Source organism: Schistocerca gregaria, chromosome 6 (genome assembly GCF_023897955.1).
Source record: "Schistocerca gregaria isolate iqSchGreg1 chromosome 6, iqSchGreg1.2, whole genome shotgun sequence".
Classification (NCBI taxonomy): domain Eukaryota; kingdom Metazoa; phylum Arthropoda; class Insecta; order Orthoptera; family Acrididae; genus Schistocerca; species Schistocerca gregaria.
The window spans coordinates 98,683,254-98,709,510 of record NC_064925.1 but is presented as its reverse complement, the minus strand read 5'-3'; the positions used below and the strand labels follow the sequence as shown (position 1 = coordinate 98,709,510).

General features: G+C 38.9%; 1 protein-coding gene across 6 annotated transcripts in view; it reads right to left on the bottom strand.

Moving 5' to 3' along the window:
- The window catches only part of LOC126278032 (synaptotagmin 1-like), a 942,194-nt gene that overhangs the window by 13,159 nt on the left and 902,778 nt on the right, over window positions 1–26,257 (bottom strand). For all 6 annotated transcript variants that reach the window (XM_049977766.1, XM_049977768.1, XM_049977767.1 and 3 more), the window contains one exon: window positions 15,180–15,375. In XM_049977766.1, the coding sequence (XP_049833723.1) occupies window positions 15,184–15,375 (192 nt within the window). In that variant the 3' untranslated portion in view covers window positions 15,180–15,183. The remainder of the gene's footprint in view (window positions 1–15,179; window positions 15,376–26,257) is intronic.

The window sequence follows — 26,257 nt, the reverse complement described above, 5'->3', positions numbered from 1 at the left end:
CAATCTACATTCTTCTGAATCCACTTACTGTATTCATCTCCTGGTCTACTTCTACAATTTTTATCCCCAACAGTTCACTCCAGTATTAAATTGGTGATCTCTTGATGTACCTGAATGTGTCCTATTAATCAATCCCTTCTTTTAGTTATGTTGTGCCACCAATTTCTTGTCACCCCTATTCTCTTCAATGCCTCTTCATTACTTATATGAGCTACCCACCTAATCTTCAGTGTCTATTGTAGCACAACATTTCAAAAGCCTCTATTCTCTTCTTTATCATCCATGTTTCACTTCCATACAAGGCTGCATCCCAAAAAACTAGCTACAGAATAGTCATCCAAACACTTCAGTGTATATCTGATGTTAACAAATTTCTCTTCTTCAGAAACACTTTTCTTGTGATTGCCAGTACATATTTTATGTCCTAGCTGCTTTCGCCAACATTAGTTATTTTGCTTTCCAAACAGCAAAACTCATATCCTAATCTAAGTCCCTTACCATCATCTAATTTAATCGAACTACATTCCATTATCCCTGTTTTGCTTTTTGTGGAAGTTTATCTTACGTCGTCCTTTCAAAACACTGCCCATTCCATTCAACCACTCTCCCGAGTCCTTTACTGCCTCTGTCAGAATTATGTCATCGGAAATTCAAAGTTTTTATTTCTTCCTCCTGGACTTCAATACTTACTCCAAATTTTTATTTTGTTTCCTTTATGGCTTGGTAATGGCCTTGCCGCAGTGGATACACTGTTTCCTGTCAGATCTCCTAAATAAGTGCTATCGGGTGTGGCCAGCACTTGGACGGGTGACCATCCCAGCCACCATGTGCTGTTGACATTTTTTGGGGTGCACTCAGTCTTGTGATGTCAGTTGAGGAGCTACTTGACTGAATAGTAGTGGCTCCAGTCAAAGAAAACCATTTGACTATGGGGAGAGTGGTGTGCTGACCACATGTCCCTCCTATCTGCATCCTTAGCTGAGGATGACACGGTGGTCAGATGGTCCCAATGGGCCACTTGTGGCCTGAAGATGGAGTGCTATTTTCCTTTATGGCTTGCTCAATGTACAGACTGAATAACATTGGGGACAGAGTGCAGCACTGTCTCACTCCCTTCTCAATCACTGTTTCACTTTTATGGGCCTCGACTCTTATGACTGTTGTCTGATTTCTGTGCAAGTTGTAAATAGCCTTTCACACCCAGTATTTTCACTGCTACCTTCAGAATATCAAAGAGGTTGTTTCAAGTAACATTGTAATAATCTTTCTCTATGTCTACAAAGTATTACATCATGTATTCCTATATTTCTTCAGAATTCAAACTGCTCTTCCCTGAGTTTAGCTTCTACCAGTATATCCATTCTTCTGTAAAGAATTCATGTTAGTATTTTGCAGTCATAAGTTACTATGCACATAGTTCAGAAAATTCACATCTGTCAGAACCTGCTTTCTTTGGAATTTGAATTATTACATACTCCTTCAAATCTGAAGGTATTTTGCCTATCTTATACATCTTGCACTTAGGATGGAATGGTTTTGCCATGGCTGCCTCTCCCAAGGCTATCAGTAGTTCGACAGAAAGTCGCCTTCCCCAGGAGCCTGGTTTCAAATAGGGTCCTTCAGTGCTCTGTCAAATTCTTCTTGCAGTATCATACCTCCCATGCATCTACCTTCTCTTCCTTTCCTACAATATTCTATTAAAGTCTCTCTACCTTGTACAGGCCCTCTATATATTCCTTCCACCTTTCAGCTTTCCCTTCTTTGCGTAGTACTGCTTTTCCATCAGAGCTCTTGATATTGATGCAGCTGCTTCTCTTTTCTCCAAAGGTCTTTTTAATTTTACTGTAGACAGCATCTATCTTTACTCTACTGAAACATGCTTCTGAATCCTGACATCTTCTCTCTAACAATTCCTGCTGAGCCATTTTGCAGTTTCTGTCAATCTCATTTTTTAGAAATGTGTACTCCCTTTCTCCTGCTTCAGTTATCTCATCATACATGTCTTCAACGTATGCATTTCGTCCTTAAATTTTATAACCTATGTGCCCAATTAAGGTGTATAACATCCCATATTCTGACCCATAGGAGATGTGAATAATGGAATATTCTACCTCCAGAATATTTTATCCAAGAGGATGCCATCATCATTTAACCATAAAGTAGAGTTGCTTGCCTTCCGAAAAAATTACAGCTGTTGTTTTCCCTTATTTTCAGCCATTCACAGTACCAGCACAGCAAGGCCATTTTGGTTGATGTTACAAGCCAGATCAGTCAGTCATACAGATTGTTGTCCCTGCAACAACTGGAAAGGCTGCTGCCCCACTTCAGGAACCAAATGTTTGGTTGGCCTCTCAACAGATATCCCTCCATTGTGGCTACACCCAAGGTTCATAGACAATAGTAAAATCATAAAGCACTATTGGCTGTGAGGCTATAAGGGTAGACAGCTGCTTAACAGAAACATCTAAATCAGACACTAAAACTAGCTGTTGTAATCAGAGGTACCTTCCTACAAGGGGAAGGAGAAAACATAGGGGTTGCTCATTCTATTGGGGGAGACAGATATGTCTATGGCCAATAATAGCATTACTTACTGAGACTACATTGCTGGTCGTTATTACTGGTATCAACTCTTTCTTTCATCAACTTTCAACATTTCCTACCACATTGCACTATTTCTGATTATCACCATCTTCCATTCTCATACTCTTGCTGACATCAAACATCAACATTCCATATGCACTGCTGATTAATGCCTACTGCATCACTCAATACACATTTGACATACTAAATTGTGATCCACAACTATGTTGCTTGATGATGGGAAGAATAAAAAATATTGCCGTGAACAGTGATATGACATTTTCATGCATCAACCCCATCATGTTCCAAGTATAGATGTCCTTTATAGCCAACCAAAGTTCTAAATCTTGCACTTGATTTGAATTCATTGGTACGATCATAGGATCAATACCTTTGTCGTCATTTCACTATAGCATCACCCCTTTGTCACATTTGTTTTATCTGGTACTCTTTGTCTTTATGATACACCTTACTGGATTATTACCTTCAACTCTCTCATAATTTCATAAATACCTCCATCCAAATTAAGTCTATTAACCGCCAACTGTACCCAAACTTCAACAGTTATTCTTCCCACACCAACAAGACTCATCATAGTTTTACACCCAATGAGGGAACATATGGAATCTTGTGTAACTCTTCTCTTTGCCACAGCCTTCAGACAGTAACTACCACAACTTCCCTCCCCCAACCTCTCTCTGCCCAACCCCCCAAAAAAGAAACAGTTTTACAAAACAAATCTCACACATTTAATCCTTTCCATGCTGGTAACACATCAGCCATGGCCACTAAGCAGCCACAAAGGAGCAATCATCACTTAGTACCGCCCCATCTAGTGACTGATTAAGCTCCTAATTACTTCTGTTGCCCATCTCCACTCATTCCTATCCTAAATATGCTTCCAACTCTGTACCTGCCCACTCTTTGCCCCTCCAGCCCCACAAGATTCTTTCATCCCACAATCTCTCTCTTCCTCCAGGGAGACAAGTGAGCCATAGGTCAAACAACATCAGAAGGCTATCCTTGGAGTGGCTTGACAAACAAATAGTTCCTGAAGAGTGGCAGAAGAATTTAAAAAGTTGAAAGGATGAATAACTGAGGATATGTACCTCTTCTGTATGGTTTAATGATGATGGGACCCTTCTGGGGAAAACTGCCCTCCGTTATTACCTGTAGGTGGAGACTACTCCAGATCAGGTTATCATCAGAAAAAACAAATCTAGTGTTCTATGGGTCAGAGAATGGAATGTTAAAACCTCTTAATCATGTAGGTAAGTTAAAGAATTTGAAAAAAGAAATGAATACATTTAAATTAGATGTAATGGCAATTACTGAAGTGGCAAGAGGAACGGTATTCCTTGTTATGTGAGCACAGCGTTACAAACAAAAAAATTTAACAGAGTTAATGGAACAGCATGTCTAATAATAAGCAAGAAAATAGGAATGTGGATGCAGCACTTGTAAAAGCACAGAGCACAATTTCATCATGGGTTAAGAAGACAGGATATTTTGAAGGGACCTGTGGGCACTGAACATTCTAATAGTTTAAACGTAATGATAAGATTTGGATTTAGAAACAAGGTTTTTAATTGCAAAATATTTCAAGGAACAGATGTGAACTCTGGTCTTAATTTATTGATTATGAAATAAAGACTTAAATTGAAAATTGGAAAAAAAGGAAAAAGGGATAGACACATGCAGTAGTGACTCATAAAATATGAGATTGACGTCACTCAAATGCAGAGCAGCAAAGGAGGAAGGGCAAGAGTACGAATAAAATCCATAAAACATGCATGGCTCCAAAAGAGATATATGCTGCTTGTAGAACAATTGAAGAAATATTTAGTGAAATGAAAAGCAACTGTGTGAAAAGAAGAGCCAAGATGGCAAACCACTACATAGCAAAGAAGAGAAGACTGAGAAGTGGGAAAAATATAGAGAAGTACTGTATGAAGGAGAGATATTTAAAGACAATATTATGGAAGGAGTAAAGGATATGGATAAAGATGAAATGGTGTATGTAAACCTGAAAGAAAAATTTGACAGAGCACTGAAATACCTGAGTTGAAACCTATTTTTTGTATATTTAGAAACAATGGTTGATAATGTTTATTAGAATACTGTTTACAGCATAAAATATGGGAATCTGGCAAAAACTACTTCATCTCTGTAGAAGTCATGCAGAAAACAGACTAATATTCTAAGAGTTGAGAGACATAAAAATGAGGCAGTAGTTGAGAAGAGAGTGGGGCAGAGTTGTAAAATACACCCCCCCCCCCTCCTGCACCACAAATGTAATTCAGTCTGTACACTGAACAAACAGTAAAGGAAACCAATGACAAATTTGGTAAGGGAATTAAATTCAGGAGCAGAAATAAAAACTTTAATATTTGTTAAGACACTGTAATTTTTTCAGAGATAACAAAGGACTTTGAACAGCAGCTGAATGGAATGTATAATGCTTTGAAAAAAATGTTATAAGATGAATACAAATAAAAGTAAAATACGAGTAATGAAGTTTAGTCGAATTAAGTAAGGTGGAATTAGATTTGGAAATGAGACAATGAAAATAGTAGATGGGTTTTGTTATGTGGACAGTAAAATAACTGGTGGCAGCAAGAATCTGCCAACCTCTTCATCTCAGGGTAGCATTTGCATGCAACTTACATCCTCAATTATTTGCCAGTGTGTTCCAATATCTGTCTTCCAATCTCTGTCTTTTTACCTCTACAGCTACCTCTAGTACCATGGAAGTCATTCCCTGATGTCTAAACATATGTCCTATCATCCTGTCTGTTCTTCCTGTCAGTGTTTTCCATATATTCCTTTCCTCTCCAATTCTGTGCAAAACCTCCTCATTCCTTACCTTATCAGTCCACCTAATTTTCAAAATTCGTCTGTAACACCACATCTCAAATGCTTCAATTCACTTCTGTTCTGATTTCCACACAGTCCACATTTAACTACCATAAAATGCTGTGCTCCAAACGTACATTTTCAGAAATTTGTTTCTCAAACTAAGGTCTATATTTGATACTAACAGACTTCACATGGACATGAATGCTCTTTTTGCCAGTGCTAGTCTGCTTTTGACAGTCTCCTTGCTGCATCCATGTGCTGCCTAGGTATCAGAATTCCTCAACTTCATCTCCTTCATCACCGTATCCTGATGTTAAGTTTCTCACTGTTTTCATTTCTGCTACTTCTCATAGCTTTTGTCTTTCTTGGATTTACCTTCAATCCACATTCTGTACTCATTAGACTGTTCATTCCAATCACCAGATCCTGTAATTCCTCTCCATTTTTACTGAGGAGAGCAATGTCATTAGCGAATCTTAACAATGATGCCCAATTAATGCTGTTGAACATCTTTTTCCACGTCAACAAATTCTATGGACATGTCTTGATTTTTCTTTAGTCTTGCTTCCACTATCAACTGATTTCACAATTGCCTCTCCAGTGTCTTTACTGTTCCTGAAGCCAAACCAATTATCATCTACCATGTCCTCAATTTTCTTTTCCAGTCCTCTGTATATAATTCTTGTCAGTAACTTGGATGCATGAATTGTTAAGCTGATTGTGCAATAATTCTTGCACTTGTCAGCTCTTGCAGTCTTCAGAATTGAGTGGATAATACTTTCCCCAAATACAGATGGTATATCACCAGATGATGATGATGATGATGATGATGATGATGATGATGATGATGATGATGATGATCATCATCATCATCATCATCATCATCATCATCACCAGACTCATACATCCTACACACCAATGTGAATAGTTGTTTTGTTGCCACTTCCTCCAATGATTTTAGAAGTTGTGATATAATGTTATCTCTCCCTTCTGCCTTCTTTGATTCTAAGTCTTAAAAACCTCTTTTACATCCTGATCTAGTACTGGATCCCCTATCTCTTCCCTACTGCCTCCTGCTTCTTCTTCTATCACATCAGGCAATTCTTTTCCCTCATAGAGGCCTTCAATGTACTCACTCCACTGATCTGCTCTCTCCTCTGCATCTAATAGTGGAATTCCCATTGCACTCTTAATGTTACAACTCTTGCTTTTAATTTCACCAAAGGTTGTTTTGACTTTTCTATATGCTGAGTCAGTCCTGACAATCATTTATTTTTTCAATTTCCTCACATTTTTCATGCACCCATTTTGCCTTAGCTTTCCAACACTTACTATTTACAGATGCAGAGAGGTTTTGAAATGTGGTGCTGCAGAAGAATGCTATTGATTAGATGAAAGTATGAAAAGTCTAAGATGGAGAACAACATTATTTTGTGAAAATATACAGGAGATGTTGAGTCACAGACAGACACAACAAAAAGACTGGTACACACTTAAGCTTTCATCCAAAATGCCTTCTTGAAAAATAGGAAAAACACATGCCTTCACACAGCTCAGATACATATGCCCAGTGTCTCTGGCCATTGTGGCTGAACTGCAGACAGCTACTGTGCCTGATGGGAGCAGCAGTCCGGTGTAGGTGGTGTGGCTAAACAAGAGGCATGGAATGTGGAGGGAGTGGAATAGGAGGGTAGGAGTGGGAAGAGTTGTTGTGCTGCTTGTGGACGAATGTAGGGATGTGGTTGGGATAAGGTAGGGGTGCTGGATGCAGTCAGGAGGTTCAGGAGAGGGACAAATTAGCAGAAAAGGAGAGAAGTAGAGAAGCAGGAAATGACTAGAGGTGTGTCAATAGAATAGAAGGTCGTGCAGTGCTCCAGTGGGAGCTGTGAAGGGGATAGGGAGGTGGAGCACAGCGACTAGCGAAGGTTAAAGGCAGGGAGGTACGAGAATGTAGGATATATTGCTTGTAGAGAGTTCCCACCGGTGCTAGTAGGAAGGATCCAGATGGTTCAGGCTGAGAAGCAGTCACTGTAGTGAAATACATTGCGTCGGGCAGCATATTCAGCAACTGGATGGTCTAGCTGTCTTTTGGTCACAGCTTGTTGGTGGCCATTCATGCGGACAGACAGTTTGTTAGTTGTCACGCCCACATGGAAAGCAGCACAGTGGTTGCAGCTTAGTCCTACAGATTTTATGGCTGCTGAACTGAGGAATATCCTACTCTCTATCCTTCACATCCCTCGTACTGCGATATTCCACTGCCCACTGAACCTACACAATATCATTGCCTGCCCTTACTCAATCCCTGCCATCAACACCTTGCTTCATGTCTCATATTCCTGCAATAGATTTAGACGCAAGACCTGTCCCATAGATTCTTCCGCCAACACCAACTACTCCATTCCAGTCACAGGAATCTCCTTTCCCTTCAAAGACAGGGCTACCTGTGAAAGAAGCTAAGAAATCTACAAACTAAGCAGCAACCATTGTGCTGCTTTCTATGTGGACACGATGACTAACAAGCAGCTCTCTGTCTGCAGGAATGGCCACCAACACGCTGAGGCCAAAAGACAGTTGGAGAACCCAGTTGCTGAATATGCTTCCGAACACAATGAGTTTCACTTCAATGACTGCTTCTCAGCCTGCACCATCTGGATCCTTCCAACTAACACCAGCTTTTCAGAACTGCACAGGTGGGAATTCTCTCTGCAAAATATCCTATGTTCCTGTAACCTCCCTGCTCTCAACCTTCCCTAGTCACTGTCCTCCACCTACCTATCCCCTTCACTGCTACCATTGCAGCATTACACAGCCTTCTAGTCTGTCAACACACCCACTAGTCTTTTCCCCCTTCAGATAAGTGGGACAATGATATTGTATAGGTTCAGTGGATAGCAGAACACCACTGTAGGAGGGATAGGAAGGACAGAGGGTAGGATATTCCTCATTTCCACTACCCTTCCCCCGTCCTAAACCTCCTGACTGCATGTAGAACCCCTACCTTGTTCTAACCACATCACTGCATTTTTCCATAAGCAGCACTACACCTCTCCCCACCCCTACCCTGTTATCCTTCCCCCTCTCCACCCTATGCCTCCCGCTTAACTGCACCACCTATGCCACATTGCTGCTTCTATCAGGCGCAGTTACTGTCTGCAGTTTGGCCACAGTGGCCAGAGATATGGGGCATATGAGTGTGAGATGTGAGAATATGAGTGTGTGTGTGTCTTTCAATTGTGTCTATCTGCAAATCAATGTCTCCTCTCTATGGTGAGTAGCAATCTATCTTACAGATGAGATTAAACAATAGGAAATCCAGGATAGAATGCTATAGATGAGATTGGCAGATGAAGTAATTAATGATGAGATACTGGACTGAACTGCAGCAAAATGGTCTTTATTGTGCAGTGTGACTAAAAGTATGGTTATACTAAAAGGGGGCATCAAAGATTAGTTATTTTATGATGAAGTGAATTGTGTGTGTGTGTAAGTGAGGGAGGGGGGACCTGATTTCAGATAAAGTGGAATATTATCTGAAGCAATTTAGAAACCAATGTTCTATCAGTCAGCTATGTGATACACAATTATCAATGGAAAAAGTTGCAACCAACAAACAAATCATGCAATATTTACCAGAGCCCTACTTTCACATGTGAAACATATGGTCTCACTGACATGTTAACTCAAAGGTTCACCTGTGGAATTGCATCTGAAATCTGCCATTACATCCAAAGGAAACTTATAATCACAGATTGCAGAACCACAAATTGCATTAATAATATGGAAATGATAAGGCATCCATGATCCAAAAACAACATACCAATCTGGGTTATTAGACACATGGCTAATTCATAATTTACAATCACTTAGCCATTTTTAATTATTATTACTCACACATATAATTAGAACATCAAATAATAATATTCCATAAGAACTAAGAACGATTATTTGGCAATTGGCTCAACACAATGCTCACACGGCCATATTTAAGAATAAGAGGGTGAGGAAGAAGGAGAAGGGAGAAAAGAGAAAAAAGGTAAGAATAAGAAGGAAAAAAGGAGAATGAAGTGTTATAAAGTGTTGAGAGTTTATTCACTTGATGAAAGAAAACAAAAAGGAAGGAAAGTAGATTGATTTTAACGTCCTGTTGACATCAAGGCCATTACAGATGGAGCACAAGCTCGGATGGTGTCAAGGACGAGAAAGGAAACTGGCCATGCCCTTTCAAAGAACCCATCCCAACATTTGTCTGGAGTGATTTAGGGAAATCACAGAAAACCTAAATCATGATGGTTGGACATGGGTTTGAACCATAGTTCTCCAAAATGAAGGAAACCCTAGATACATCACAAGCAATATTTTTCTTATACTTCTGAATGTTGATTGTTTGTCGTAATTCTCTATGCATTACAATTTGTAAAGTTATTATTAATAAATATTTTCAAAAATGCTTGTATACAGTAAGCAGGTTGAAAGGGATGTGGGATGTAGTAGTTATGCACATAACAGACTTGCATATGATAGACTAACATGGAGATCTACATCAAATCAGTCTTCAAACTGGTGACTGCAACAATAACAACTTTGATTCGACTGCGCAACAGTGACAGCGATGCAATGTCATAACAAAGTATTAAGAAAACTAAATAATAAAAATTGGAAATATGAAGTACCAGAATACTGCAAATAACAATAAGCAACTCATCTTCCTCATAGACACCATCATACCCAGCACCCATAATTTTCAAACCACCTGCAAAGAGTATTTGGCTAAATACAGGGGCTGGTAAATGAGGTAAAGACCACGTGGAAACAGAAGTCAGAACATATCATCCCTGTAGTAGTGTCAGGACACTTGAGTTGTCCCAAAATGGACAGTGAAGGGCGTACAGGACATAAAACTGCATCCTGCAAGTGTTAGCAACAACAGAACACATTTGTACTAAACAATTGCAGTACTGTTCATTGGGTTCTTGGTAGACACAGCTAATTTAGTGTTCATAATATATTGGACAGAAGAAACAGAAAACTTGTAATGATTCGTCTTGTGTGAAACCCATGCAGTGATATAGTGATCCACTTGGTCAAAATATGAGGACCATTAGCCAAAAACAGTGCTCAAAAATGAACAAGGCAAAGTACTGCAGGACTTATGATTTCAGACTGATTGATTAATGAAACATAATATGCCAGACATGACAATCATGAAGAATAAGAAAATGTGGGCCATCAACATCACTTACAAGGGCAACAACATAATCAATAAAAAGTGGTTAGAAAAGGGTACAAGATATGAATACATGAAAATCAAATTTCTGCAGTTTGGCATAAACAAAAAGTGAACACAGCAGTTCTTAATAACAGACAAGGAAAGGGGAAGATGATGGCCATAGTCTATTTGCAGGAACCCTCCTGGTATTTTCCTGGTTCAGTTTTGGAAAATTATGGAAATCCCAAATCAGTTTTGTTGTATCAAATGAACAAACATGAATCATCTTCTGATGAACTGCTTTCCTACTTTTTCAAAGATTTCAATGAGTTACAGATACCACGACACAATTTAACAGACTCAAAAAAAACTTATAATTCAACAATATTATTTGCTGTTTCATTCATTAGGAAGGATTACTTTCCCATAGCACAATTAAGTGGACTTAAAGTAATAGTGCATGGAGTTATAAGTTTGCCAAGATGGAACTCACAGCTTGGGACTGAAATCCAACTGTAATCAAAAAGTTGCCCACAATACAGAGATTGGTCCTCTTTCTTGTGTCATTGCTGTTCTCTTTAAAAAAAAGTCCATGGTATCAATCACAAGTAATATAAGCAAATGAAATAAGTAAATTTGGATGTATCACTATTCTAATTATAAAGCTAGCTGCTTTCATTTTCTGTGAGAGATCATGAATATATGCCTTGTAAGAGAACTCTCAGCCTCAGCAAACTGGTATCCTCAGCTTCAATGATAATGTTGTGTGTTGTCGTGGTCTTCAGTCCAAGCACTGGTTTGATACAACTCTCCATGAACTCTGTCCTGTGCAAGCCTCTTCATCTCCAAATAAGTATTGCAAGCTACATCCTACTGAATCTGCTTACTGTATTCATCTCTTGGTCTCCCTCTATGATTTTCACCCTCCACACTTCCCTCTAAAATGAAGAAAGTAGTGATTCCTTGATATCTCAGAACATGTCCTATCAACCATGCCCCTCTTCTAGTGGGTCTGTGCCACAAATTTCTTTTCTCCCCAATTCTCTTCCATATCTCCTCATTAGTTACATGATCTACCTATCGAATCTTTAGTATTCTTCTGTAGCACTAGATTTCAAAAGCTAGTCTCTTCTTGTCTAAACTGTTTATCGTCCATGTTTCACTTCCATTCATGGCTATACTCCACACAGATACTTCCAGAAAAGACTTACTGACACTTAAATCTATATTCAGTGTTAACAAATTTCTCTTCTTCAGAAACGCTTTTCTTGCCATTGCCAGTCTATGTTTTATATCTGCTCTACTTCAGACATCATCAGTTATTTTGCTGCCAAAATTCCAAAACTCATCTAGTACTTCAAGTGTCTCATTTCCTAATTTAATTCCCTCAGCAACACCCAATTCAATTTGAATAAACTCTATTATCCTTGTTGTGCTTTTGTTGATGTTCATCTTCTATCCTCCTTTCAAAACACTGCCCATTCCATGCAACTGTTCTTCCAAGTCCTTTGCTGTCTCTGACAGAATTATAATATCATTGGTAAATCTCAAAGTTTTTATTTCTTATTCCTGGACTCTAATTCCTACTCCAAATTTCTCTTTGGTTTTCGTTGTGGCTTGCTCAGTGTACAGGCTCAATAACATTAGGACAGGCTACAGCCCTGCCTCACTCCCTTCTTAATCACTGCTTCCCTTTTTATGTCCCTTTGTTCTTATAATTGCTGTCTGGTTTCTGTACAAGTTGTAAATAGCTTTTGCTCCCCATATTTTATCCCTCCTACATTCAGAATTTCAAAGAGAGTACCCCAGTCACCACTGTCAAAAACTTTCTTTAAGTCTAGAAACCTTGTTAACCTATCTCCTATGAGGAGTTGTAGAGTCTGTATTGCCTTGTGTGTTCCTACATTTCTCCAGAATCCAAACTCATCTTCCCTGAGGTCAGCTTATATCAGTTTTTCCATTCTTGTGTAAAGAACTTGGTTGGTATTTTGCAACCATGACTTATTAAACTGATAGTTCAGTAATATTCACACCTGTCAGAACATGCTTTTTTTTTGGAACTGGAATTATCACAGTCTCTTTGAAGTATGAGGGTATTTTGCCTGTCTCATACATCTTACATACCAGATGGAAGAGTTTTGGCATGGATGGCTCTCCCAAGGCTATCAGTAGTTGTTACAGAATGTTGTCTACTCCCAGAGCCTTGTTTCAAATTAGTTCTTTCAGTGCTCTGTCAAATTATTATTGCAGTACCTTATCTCCTGCCTCATCTTCATCTAATATCCTCTACCTCATCTTCATCTATGTCCTCTTCCATTTCTCTAATATTGTCTTGAAGTACAGACCCTCTATATACTATTTCCACCTTTCAACTTTCCTTTCTTTACTTAGCACTGGTTTTCCATCTGAGCTCTTGATATTCATATAGCTGCTTCCCTTTTCTCAAAAGGCCTCTTTAATTTTCCTGTAGGTGCTATCTATATTTTCCCTAGTGAAATACGCTTCTAAATTCTTACATTTATCCCCTAGCAATTCCTGTATATCAATTTTGCACCTCCTGTCAATCTCATTTTTTAGACATTTGTGTTCCATATTGCCTGCTTCATTTACTGAATTTTATATTTTACTCTTTTGTTAATTAAAATTCAGTATCTCCTGTTTCATCCAGAGTTTCTATTAGGCCTTGTCTTTTTACCTATTTGATCCTCTGCTGTCTTCATTATTTCATCTCTAAGGCGACCCATTCATTTTCCACTGTATTCCTTTCCCCTGCTCTTTTTAATCGTTGCCCAATGCTACCTCTGAAACTATTAACAACCTCTGGTTCTTTCAACTTACCCAGGCGCCATCTCCTACCTTTTTGCAATTTCTTATGTTTTCTTCTACAGTTCATATCCAATAAATTGTGATCAGAGTTCACAACTGCCCCTGGAAATGTCTTACAATTCAAAATCTGTTCCCAAAATTTATGTTTCATCAGTATATGATCAATATGAAACCTTCTGGTGTCTCCACATGTACAGCCCTCTTTCATGATTCTTAAACCAAGTGTTAGCAATGATTAAATTATGCTGTGTGCAAAATTCTACCAGTCAGCTTCCACTTTCATTCCTTTCCCCAAGTCCACATTCATCTATCATTCTTTCTTCTCTTCCTTTTCCTACTATTGAATTTCAGTCCCCCATCACTATTAAATTTTCATCTCCCTTAACTATCTGAATGATTTCTTTTATCTCATCATACACTTCTCAAATCTCTTCACCATCTGCGGAGCTAGTTGACATATTAACTTGCACTAGTGGGGGGTGGGGGGTGAGGGCTTCACGTTTGCTTTGGCTAGAATAATGCTTTCGCTATGCTATTCATAGTAGCTTTCCTGCATTGCTATTTTCTTATTCATTATTAAAACCTACTCCTGCATTAACCCTGTTTGATGTTGTATTTATAACGCCATATTTACCTGACCAGAGGTCTTATACCTCCTGCCACTGAACTTCAGTTGTTTCCACTATATCTAACTTTAACCTATTCATTTCCATTTTTAAAGTTTCTAACCTACATGCCCTATTAAGAGATCCAACATTCCATACTTTGACCTGTAGAATGCCAGTATTGTTTCTCCTAATGACCTACTGCTAAGCAGTCTCTGACCCGAGATGCGAATGGGAAACTACAGTACCTCCAGAATACTTCACTCAAGAGAATGCTATCATCATTTAACCATACAACAGAGCTGCATTCCTTTGGGAAACATTATGACTTTAGTTTTCCCTTGAATTTAGCTGTTTGCAGTACCAGCACAGCAAGGATGATTTGGCTGATGTTACAGGGCCAGATCAATCAATTATCGAGACTGTTGCACCTGCAATTACTGAAAAGACTATTTCCCCTCTTCAGGAACCATACATTTGTCTTGCTTCTTAACAGATATCCCTCCACTGTGGTTAAAACTATGGTACAGCTATCTGTACAGATAGGTATAGTGTCATAAATGTAAGAAATCTGAATGGTAGAGCAAACAGAGGAAACAAAGAGAGGTGGTGTAGTGATAAGACACTGGACTCCAATTTGAGAGTATGGTGGTTGAAATCTGCATCCACCTAACCATGTTTCAGTTTACCATGCTTCCCTCAAATCTCTTGAAGTAAATACTGAGTTAGTTCCCTTGAAAAGGTCATGCATGGCTGATTTCCTTCTCTGTCCTTCTTCATTCCAGCCCGTGTTTCATCTTTTTATTTTTCCTTCTTTACCTTGCCACTGACAGGACATTAAATGCTAAACTGCCTTCCTTAATTGCAGCTTTGGATAGTGCTCTGAAAACTGATTGGCTAATATCCTGCAGCTTTTATAAAGAACCATAGCTTATATCTCTAGGAAATGAGTCAGAAGAACTATAGCTTATATCTCTAGGAAATGAGTCAGAAGAACTATAGCTTATATCTCTAGGAAATGAGTCAGAAAATCCAAAATAACATCATTTGAGGTTAAAGAAGAAAGTAAATCTTGTATGTTGCTAAGACATGCCTACCTCCTTAATCCTTCTTGTCATCATCGGGATCCTTGAGAGTATGCCACTGTGCAATGGGGCGCCTTGGAGATGCAAGCATGTCAGACCAGTGACGAAGTTCAGTGCCACTGGCATTGTACCCAAGAACAACCTTACCAATGGGTTCCGAGGTACCAATACGATCATAATCCACCACAGTTATCACCAGCTGCACTTTCTGAAAATTGAAATGAAATATAAAGTTAGTACCATATAAAAATTTAAACAGTATTCCTGATATCAAAGACTCTCAGACAGAATAAAAATAACTAACATGTATTCCATGAAAATAATTTGAAGTCTATGTACCAAGATGTTCACATTCTGATGAGATAGAAGACTTCTATAAAGCTAAGAAACATTCAACTGCTGAGCCAGATGCTGTCGCCTGTCCTGTTTCAGAGGAAACCACTCACCCTGCAAGATCTGGGCAGTCACGGAGGGTGGGATTACTGGTAGTTGGGAGCTCCAACGTTAGGCGCGTTATGGGGCCCCTTAGGGACTTGGCTGACAAGAAGGGAAAGAAATCCAATGTGCACTCTGTGTGCATACCAGGAGGAGTCAATCCAGATGTGGAAAGGGACCTTCTGGATGCCATGAAGAGCACAGGGTGCAGCTAACTGCAGCTGGTCAGTTGGTTGCTCACATTGGTACCAATGATGTGTGTAACTTTGGATCAGAAGAGATTCTCTCTGGCTTCGAGTGGCTAACAGAAGTGGTAAGGCTGACCATGTGCAACATAGTCAACAGGACCGACTGCGGACCTCTGGTGCAGAGCTGAGTGGAGGGTCTGAATCAGAGGCTCAGACAGTTCTGCAACCGTGTAGGCTGCAGATTCCTTGACTTGGGCCAAAGGGTGGTTGGGTTTCGGGTTCCGCTGAATAGGTCAAGTGTCCACTATACACAGGAGGCAGCTACATGGGTAGCAGGGGCTGAGTGGCATGCACTGGGCGGTTTTTTTAGGTTAGAGGGTCTTGGGAAAACACAAGAAGGGCTTCAGTCACAAAGGGTGCAGCCCGAACACAGAAAGAACATAGATACAGGAACACTGGTATAACATCTGTAAATTATCATAGCTGTGTTGGGAAAGTACTAGAGCATCAAGTGCTAATATAATGCACTGATGCTCAAATTGTTATAGGCACTGAAAGCTGGCTAAAGACAGATATAAGCTCAGCCAAAATTTTTGCGAGGAACCTAATGGTGTTTCGAAAGGATACGCTAAACACAGTTGGTGGTGGCGTGTTTGTTGCTGTTAGAAGTAGTTTAACTTGTTGCAAAATTGAAGTAGATACTTCCTGTGAGTTAGTATGGGCAGAGGTCATTGTTGGCAACTGGAATAAAATAATAATAGGCTCCTTCCACCGACCTCCCAAAAAAAATTCGGGTGATACACTTGCTGAAAGGGTCAAAGAAAACTTGACTTTGATTTCAAACACGTACCTGACTCATACAATAATAGTTGGTGGTGACTTTAATTTACCCTCGATATGTTGGCGAAAATCCATGTTTAATTCCGGACGTACAAATAAAATATGCGAAATTGTGCTGAATGCATTCTCTGTTAATTATTTCGAGAAGTTAGTTCCTGAGCCAACACAAATAGTAAACGGTAGTGAAAACACAGTTGACTTCTTAGCAAAAAATAATCCTGAGTTAATAACGAGCATCAAAACCGATACAGGGATTAGTGAACACAGGGTTGTGGCAGCGAGACTGAACGTTGTATTCCCCAAATCCTTCAAAAATAAGCGAAAAATATACCTATTCATAAAAGCAGATAAAATTTCACTTGACGTCTTCCCTGAAAGACAATCTCCACCCATTCAAAATTAACAATATAAGTGTAGACCAGATGTGGCTTGAATTCAAAGAAATAGTATTGATAGCAATTGAGAGATTTTTACCAAATAAATTAACAAACGGAGCTTATCCTCCTTGGTACACAAAACAGGTTACAACACTGTTACAGAAACAATGAAATAAACATGCTAAGTTTAAAAAGATGCAAAATCCCCAAGATTGACGATCTTTTACAGAAGCTCAAAATATAGAGTGGATTTCAATGCGAGATACTTATAACAGTTTCCACAACGAAACTTTGTCTCGAAACCCGGCAGAAAATCCAAAGAGATTCTGGCAGTATGTGAAGTATGTTAGCAGCAAGAAACAATCAATGCCTTTTCTACGTGATAGCAATGGAGATAATATCAAAGACAGTGCTGCCAAAGCAGAGTTACTAAACACAGCCTTCCGAAATGCCTTCACAAAAGAAGACAAAGTAAATATTCCAGAATTTGAATTGAGAACAGCTGCCAGCATGAGTAAAGTACAAGTAAATATCTTCATAGTAGAGAAGCAACTTAAGACACTTAATAAAAGCAAGTCTTCTGGTCCAGACTGTATACCAATTAGGTCCCTTTCGGAGTATGCTGATGCATTAGCTCCATACTTAACAATCATTTGCTCAACAAAAGATCTGTACCCAAAGACTGGAAAGCTGCACAGGTCACACCAATATTCAAGAAAGGTAGCAGGAGTAATCCACTAAATTACAGGCCCATATCGTAAATGTCGATGTGCAGCATGATTTTCAAACATATATTGTGTTCAAACATTATGAATTACCTCAAACAAAACTGTCTATTGACACACAGTCAACATGGGTTTAGAAAACGTCGTTCCTGTGAAATGCAACTAGCTCTTTTTCACATGAAGTGTTGAGTACTACTGACAAGGGATTTCAGACCGATTCTGTATTTCTGGATTTCTGGAAGGCTTTTGACACTGAACCACACAAGTGGCTTGTAGTGAAATTGCGTTCTTATGGAATATCGTCTCAGTTATGTAACTATATTTGTGATTTCCTGTCAGAGAGGTCACAGTTCGTAGTAATTGACAGAAAGTCATCGAGTAAAACAGAAGTAATTTCTGGCATTCCCCAAGGTAGTGTTTTATGTCCTTTGCTGTGCCTTATGTATATAAATGATTTGAGAGACAATCTTAGCAGCCATCTTTGGTTTTTTGTAGATGACGCTGTCATTTATCAACTAATAAAGTCATCAGAAGATCAAAACAAATTGCAAAACGATTTAGGAAAGATATATTGTGGCCAAGATAGATACAAAGCCTTTGCCTACCACATTAGTACAAGTTTATATGTAAACTAGCTCCACAGACAAACATGTGATTCCTGAAGAGGGGCAGCAGCCTTTTCAGTAGTTGCAGGGGCAAAAGTCTGGATGATTGACTGATCTGGCCTTGTAACACAAACCAAAATGGCCTTGCTGTGCTGGTACTGCTCACGGCTGAAAGCAAGGGGAAACTACACCCGAAATTTTTCCCAAGGGGATGCAGCTTTACTTTACGGTTAAATGATGATGGCGTCCTCTTGGGTAAAATATTCTGGAGGTAAAATAGTCCCCCATTTGGATCTCCGGGCGGGGAATACTCAGGAGGACGTTGTTATCAGGAGAAAGAAAAATGGCGTTCTACAAATCGGAGTGTCAAATGTCAGATCTCTTAATCAGGCAGGTAGGTTAGAAAATTTAAAAAGGGAAATTGATAGGTTAAATTTAGATATTGTGGCAATTAGTGAAGCTCGGTGGCAGGAGGAACAAGACTTCTGGTCAGGTGAATACAAGGTTATAAATACAAAATCAAATAGGGGTAATGCAGGAGTAGCTTTTATAATGAACAGGAAAATAGTAATGTGGGTAAGCCTAGCTCCGCAGATGATGAAGAGATTGATTAAATATATGAAGAGATAAAAGAAATTATTCAAATAATGAAGGGAGGCGAAAATTTAATAGTCATGGGTGACTGGAAGTTGATAGTAGGAAAAGGAAGAGAAGGAAATGTAGTAGTTGAATATGGAATGGGAGTAAGGAATGAAAGAGGAAGCCGCCTGGTAGAATTTTGCACAGAGCATAACTTAATCATAGCTAACACTTGGTTCAAGAATCATAAAAGAAGGTTGTATACATGTAAGAAGCCTGGAGATACTAGAAGGTATCAGATAGATTATCTAATGGTAAGACAGAGATTTAGGAACCAGGTTTTAAATTGTAAGACATTTCCAGGGGCAGATGTGGACTCTGACCACAATCTATTGGTTATGAACTGTAGATTAAAACTGAAGAAACTGCAAAAAGGTGAGAATTTGAGGAGATGGGATCTGGATAAACTGAAAGAACCAAAGGTTGTAGAGAGCTTCAGGGAGAGCATTAGGGAATGAAGGACATGAATGGGGGGAAAGAAATACAATAGAAGAAGAATGGAGTGCTTTGAAAGTTGAAATAGTGAAGGTAGCGGAGGATCAAGTAGATAAAAAGACGAGGGCTAATAGAAATCCTTGGGGTAACAGAACAGATATTGAATTTTATTGATGAAAGGAGAAAATACAAAAATGCAGTAAATGAAGCAAGCAGAAAGGAATACGAACGTCTCAAAAATGAGATCGACAGGAAGTGCAAAATGGCTAAGCAGGGGTGGCAAGAGAACAAATGTAAGGATGTAGAGGCTTATCTCACTAGGGGTAAGATAGATACTGCCTACAGGAAAATTAAAGAGACCTTTGGAGATAAGAGAACCACTTGTATGAACATCAAGAGCTCAGATGGAAACCCAGTTCTAAGCAAAGAAGGGAAAGCAGAAAGGTGGAAGGAGTATATAGAGGGTCTATTACAAGGGCAATGTTGTTGAGGAAAATATTATAGAAATGGAGGAGAATGTAGATGAAGATGAAATAGGAGATTTGATACTGCATGAAGAGTTTGACAGAGCTCTGGAAGACCTAAGTTGAAATAAGGCCCCGGGAGTAGACAATATTCCATTAGAACTACTGACAGCCTTGGCAAAGCCAGGCCTAACAAAACTCTACAATCTAGTGAGAAAGATGTATGAGACAGGCGAAATACCTTCAGACTTCAAGAAGAATATAATAATTCCAATTCCAAATGAAGCAGGTGTTGACAGTTGTGAAAATTACCAAACTATCAGTTTAATAAGCCATGGCTGCAAAATACTAACACGATTTCTTTATACATGAATGGAAAAACTGGTAGAAGCCGACCTTGGGGGAGATCAGTTTGGATTCCATAGAAATGTTGTAACACGTGAGGCAATACTGGCCCTACGACTTATCTTAGAACATAGATTAAGTAAAGGAAAACCTATGTTTCTAGTATTTGTAGAGTTAGAGAAAGCTTTTGACAATGTTGACTAGAATACTCTCTTTCAAATTCTGAAGGTGGCAGCAGTAAAATACAGGGAACAAAAGACTATTTACAATTTGTACAGAAACCAAATGGCAGTTATGAGAGTCGAGGGGCATGAAAGGGAAGCAGTGGTTAGGAAGGGAGTGAGACAGGATTGTAGCCCATCCCTGATGTTATTCAATCTGTATATTGAGCAAGCAGTAAAGGAAATTAAATTCCATGGAGAAGAAATAAAAACTTTGAGGTTTGCTGACAGCAAAGGACCTGGAAGAGCAACTGAACGGAATGGATAGTGTCTTGAAAGAAGGATATAAGATGAACATCAGCAAAAGCAAAACGAGGATAATGGAATGTGGTCTTATTAAATCGCGTGATGCTGTGGGAACTAGATTAGGGAATCAGACACTTAAAGTAGTAAACGAGTTTTGCTATTTGGGGAGCAAAATAACTGATGATGATGCAAGTAGAGATGATATAAAATGTAGACTGGGAATGGCAAGCAAAGCGTTTCTGAAGAAGAGAAATTTGTTAACATCAAATACAGATTTAAGTGTCTGGAAGTCGTTTCTGAAAGTATTTGTATGGAGTGTAGCCGTGTATGGAAGTGAAACGTGGACGATAAACAGTTTAGACAAGAAGAGAATAGAAGCTTTTGGAATGTGGTGCTACAGAAGAATGCTGAAGATTAGATGGGTAGATCACATAACTAATGAGGAAGTATTGAATCGGATTGGGGATAAGAGAAGTTTGTGGCACAACTTGACCAGAAGAAGGGATCGGTTGGTAGGACATGTTCTGAGGCATCAAGGGATCACCAATTTAGTATTGGAGGGCAGTGTGGAGGGTAAAAATCGTAGAGGGAGACCAAGAGATGACTACACTAAGCAGATTCAGAAGGATGTAGGTTGCAGTAGGTACTGGGAGATGAAGAAGCTTGCACAGGTTAGAGTAGCATGGAGAGCTGCATCAAACCAGTCTCTGGACTGAAGACCACAACAACAACATGTGAATGGTGGGGAAACTGGCAGCTGACCCTAAATAACGAAAAGCGTGAGGTCATCCACATGAGTGCTAAAAGGAATTCGTTACACTTTGGTTACACAATAAAGCAGTCTAATCTAAAAACCATAAATTCAACTAAATACCTAGGTATTACAATTACAACAACTTAAATTGGAAGGAACACATAGAAAATGTTGTGGGGAAGGCTAATCAAAGACTGTGTTTTATTGAAAAGACACTTGGAAAATGTAACAGTTCTACTAAGGAGACTGCCTGCACTACACTTGTCCGTCCTCTTTTAGAATACTGCTGCAGGGTGTGGGATCCTTACCAGATAGGACTGACGGAGTATATCGAAAAAATTCAAAGAAGGGCAGCACATTTTGTATTATCTTGAAAAATGGGAGAGAATATCACAGAAATGATACAGGATTTGGGCTTTACATCATTAAAAGAAAAGCATTTTTCGTTGCAACAGAATCTTCTCACGAAATTCCAATCACCAACTTTCTCCTCTGAATGCGAAAATATTTTGTTGACACCGACCTACGTAGGGAGAAACAATCACCATAATAAAATAAGGGGAATTAGAGCTCGTATGGAAAGATATAGGTGTTCGTTCTTTCCGCGCGCTACACAAGATTGGAATAATAAAGAATTGAGATTAACCCTCCGCCAGGCACTTAAATGTGATATGCAGAGTATCCATGTAGATGTAAATGTAGATGTAGATGTAAAGATCGCATAAAATATTTCTTTATTTAAGACAACCAGCTTTGACAGATTTTGGTGTCATCTTCAGGTCTTAAAAATCTTTTTTGTTGTGAAATGTGTTCATTTTACATGGACCCTCACATCATCAAGTTGTCAAGTGGATAAAATGAACATGTTTCACAACGAAAGATTTTTTAGATATGAAGCTGACAGCGAATTCTGTCGAAACTGCTTGTCTTAAATAAAGAAATATTTTGTGTGATCTTGGCTGTTGAATGTTGTTTAGCAAGTAAATACAGATGGCTCCTTGAGTACTCTCCAAAGCAGAAAATTCAACATCTGTGAAGAATTACAGAAACTGACAAATCAGAGAAAATCCCACTACAAGATGATAATCAGAGATTTTAATTGTTTAAATGTCGATGGCAATACTGGGTGTTTTCTAAGTGCCTTAGCTGCGGAGTTTGGTGTCTAAATGCCAAAAGCCTGAATGTAATAAAGCCTTAAGGAAATAGCAATGGTAATAGTGTTTACTAATGACCAAAGCAAAATTGACAGTGGACATTCTAAACAAAGATCATACATTAAATTCTCCACAATACTGGGAACTGAAAGAGTAAGAAAAATGTCATCCAAAGATTTCAAAACATCAACTTATACTTACTTGAGAGAATATATATATATATATATATATATATAAAACAGAAAGAAACTTCCACATGGGAAAAATATATTAAAAATAAAGATTCCAAGACTTACCAAGCGGGAAAGCGCCGGCAGACAGGCACATGAACAAAACACACAAACACACACACAGAATTACAAGCTTTCGCAACTGGCAGTTGCTTCGTCAGGAAGGAAGGAAGGAGAGGGAAAAATGAAAGGGTGTGGGTTTTAAGGGAGAGGGTAAGGAGTCATTCCAATCCCGGGAGCGGAAAGACTTCCCTTAGGGGAAAAAAAAGGACAGGTATACACTCGCACACACACACACACATATCCATCCGCACATACACAGACACAAGCAGACATATTTAAAGGCAAAGCTCCCGGGATTGGAATGACTCCTTACCCTCTCCCTTAAAACCCACACCCTTTCATTTTTCCCTCTCCTTCCTTCCTTCCTGACGAAGCAACTGCCAGTTGCGAAAGCTTGTAATTCTGTGTGTGTGTTTGTGTGTTTTGTTCATGTGCCTGTCTGCCGGCGCTTTCCCGCTTGGTAAGTCTTGGAATCTTTATATATATATATATATATATATATATATATATATATTAAAAACAAAGATTCCAAGACTTACCAAGCGGGAAAGCGCCGGCAGACAGGCACATGAACAAAACACACAAACACATGTGTTTTGTTCATGTGCCTGTCTGCCTGCGCTTTCCCGCTTGGTAAGTCTTGGAATCTTTGTTTTTAATATATTTTTCCCATGTGGAAGTTTCTTTCTGTTTTATATATATATATATATATATATATATTGTGTCTGTGTATGTGCGGATGGATATGTGTGTGTGTGTGCGAGTGTACACCTGTCCTTTTTTTCCCCTAAGGGAAGTCTTTCCGCTCCCGGGATTGGAATGACTCCTTACCCTCTCCCTTAAAACCCACACCCTTTCATTTTTCCCTCTCCTTCCTTCCTTCCTGACGAAGCAACTGCCAGTTGCGAAAGCTTGTAATTCTGTGTGTGTGTTTGTGTGTTTTGTTCATGTGCCTGTCTGCCGGCGCTTTCCCGCTTGGTAAGTCTTGGAATCTTTATTTTTAATATATATATATATATATATATATATACACACACGAAACAATATTTAGGATAGCCCCTAATTACTTCATCCTTCACATGTTTTGTGCCAAGAAACATCAAAAACTGTTCTTTTTCTTCAATGGAGTGTACGTCTCCACTGTTGAAACACCCCACAGGGGGTCCACAACTCTTGTGGATACGTGCGTGGCAAGCACGGTATCCCGAGCTAGTGCAGCTCTCTTTCCTTTCCGGGCTGCATATCTTCCTTTTCCACATCCTTCCCTGTCCCTGATCCTTCCCCCTCCCCTTCTCCCTCCTTTTGGGAGAATGTTTCATGCCTATGTCCGGAGATGGATGCTTGTGACTATAAGATGTGGTTTCTCTTCTTCTATCTCTGTACTGGAAAGTCTCTGTTCTTACTTTGTCCTTCTCTTTTCCTTGATTCTTCTCTCAACCTTCTTCTCCTCGGTGATGTTTGAGGATTCTTCTCCTTTTCCTTTTCTTTGTTCCTCCCTTTCTCTTTCTTTCCTCCCTGTGCGTGTCTGAAGGCCAACCCACGTGTTCCCACATGTAGCCGGTGATGGGGTAACGCGTGATTCCCCACCTTCATCTTTAAACGTCATTTTTTTCTTTTAGTTGTAATTTTTTCATTTGCACTATTGCAGTTTCAGATTATGTGCCATTGTTATTTCTATGGAGTCCAACCTGCATGTAAATGACACAATTCCACTTATGTCATTGATAACAGTCTTTCATTCTATTACCACAGGGACTGACACAGACCTACAAGTATGTTATTTTTAACCTATCTCCATGCCATAATATGGCATTAAATCTTACGCTTCACAACAGTGCACAACCAAAAATGCAATAGTGCATTGAAAACAATTACAGCTAAAACTGAAAATGATGTTATTTAAACAATTTATTGATGCTCTGGGCCCATATTAGAAGAAGTTAATCATCTTCATCTATTTCCTCTTCTCTTTCCTTAATACTGTCTTCAAGTTTGTTTCCTTCATATGGCACTTTTTATATATTAATTATTGAAAGCCTTCTTCTTTCCTTAGTAGCCTAATGGCTTGCCATCTGATCTCTTGATATTTACACAGATGCTTCTCTTCTCTTTAAAGATTTCTTCAAGTTTGTTATAGGTAGTGTCTATCTTTCTCATTATTATGCTTGGTTCAACAACTCTACACTTCTCTTGTGGCCATTTTTGATTTACTGTTTCACACTTTCTGTCAATCTAATTTTTTTAGACATTGTGCTTCCTTTTGCCTGTTTCAATTGCAACATTTTAATATTTTCTTCTGTTGTACTTTAAATTCAATAAATATATTCTATGTTCCCAAGGATTCCTACTGGGCTCTATCTTTTTGCTTACTTGTTTCCTTGTGCCTTTCAACACTTTATCTATCTGAACCAGCCACTCATCTTACATTGTATTCCTTTCCCCTGTTTAAGTCAATTGTTACCTAATGCTGCATTTAAAACTCTTAACAGCCAATGATTCTTTCAATAGACACAAGTTACAGCTTCCTAATTACCTAACTTTCTGTAGTTTATGCAGTTTTAACATTCATAAATAAAATATGATCAGTATCCACATTTGTACCTGGAAAGATTTTGCCATTTAAAATCTGGTTTATAAATTTCTGTACACGAGTTACATTATTTATGTGAAACCATACAGAGTCTCCAGTTCTCTTCCACACATATAACCATCTTCAATGATTCTTAAACCAAATATTAGTAATGATTTGACTATGCCCATGCAAAATGCTGCCAAGTGACTGACTAATCCTTTCTTTCCATTCCTCTGGTTCATGTTCTACTGTTTTTCCATCTGTTTCTTTTCTTACCTCTTAATCTGAGTCCCTCATTGTGTCCCTTAACAATAAAATACTTCCTTTTATCTTATCATACATTCATCACCTGGAGAGCTGATGGACATGTGAACTCGTAATACTGTGGTGGATTCGGATCCCTGGGAGGGGGCTACGCAAAAGGATGCTACTATCAAGATAAATAAACCTGGCTTTCAATGGGATAGTTGAAAATGGTTGCATTCCTTCAAAAATGGTTACATTCCTTCATCAGATCGGTAAGTTAGAGAATTTAAAAAGAGAAATGAATAGGTTAGATATAGAGGGAATTAGTCAACTGTGGTAGCAGGGAGAACAGAACTTGTGGTAAGCTGAGTACAGGATCATCAACACAAAACCAAGTAGGGGTAATGAAGGAGTAGTTCAAATCATGAATACGAAAATAGGAATACAGGTGAGCTACTACAAACATTGTAGTGATCACATTATCAAACCCACGGTAGAGAGCTAAATGACAGAGACATAAAAAATATAATACATGTCACTACACAGAACTA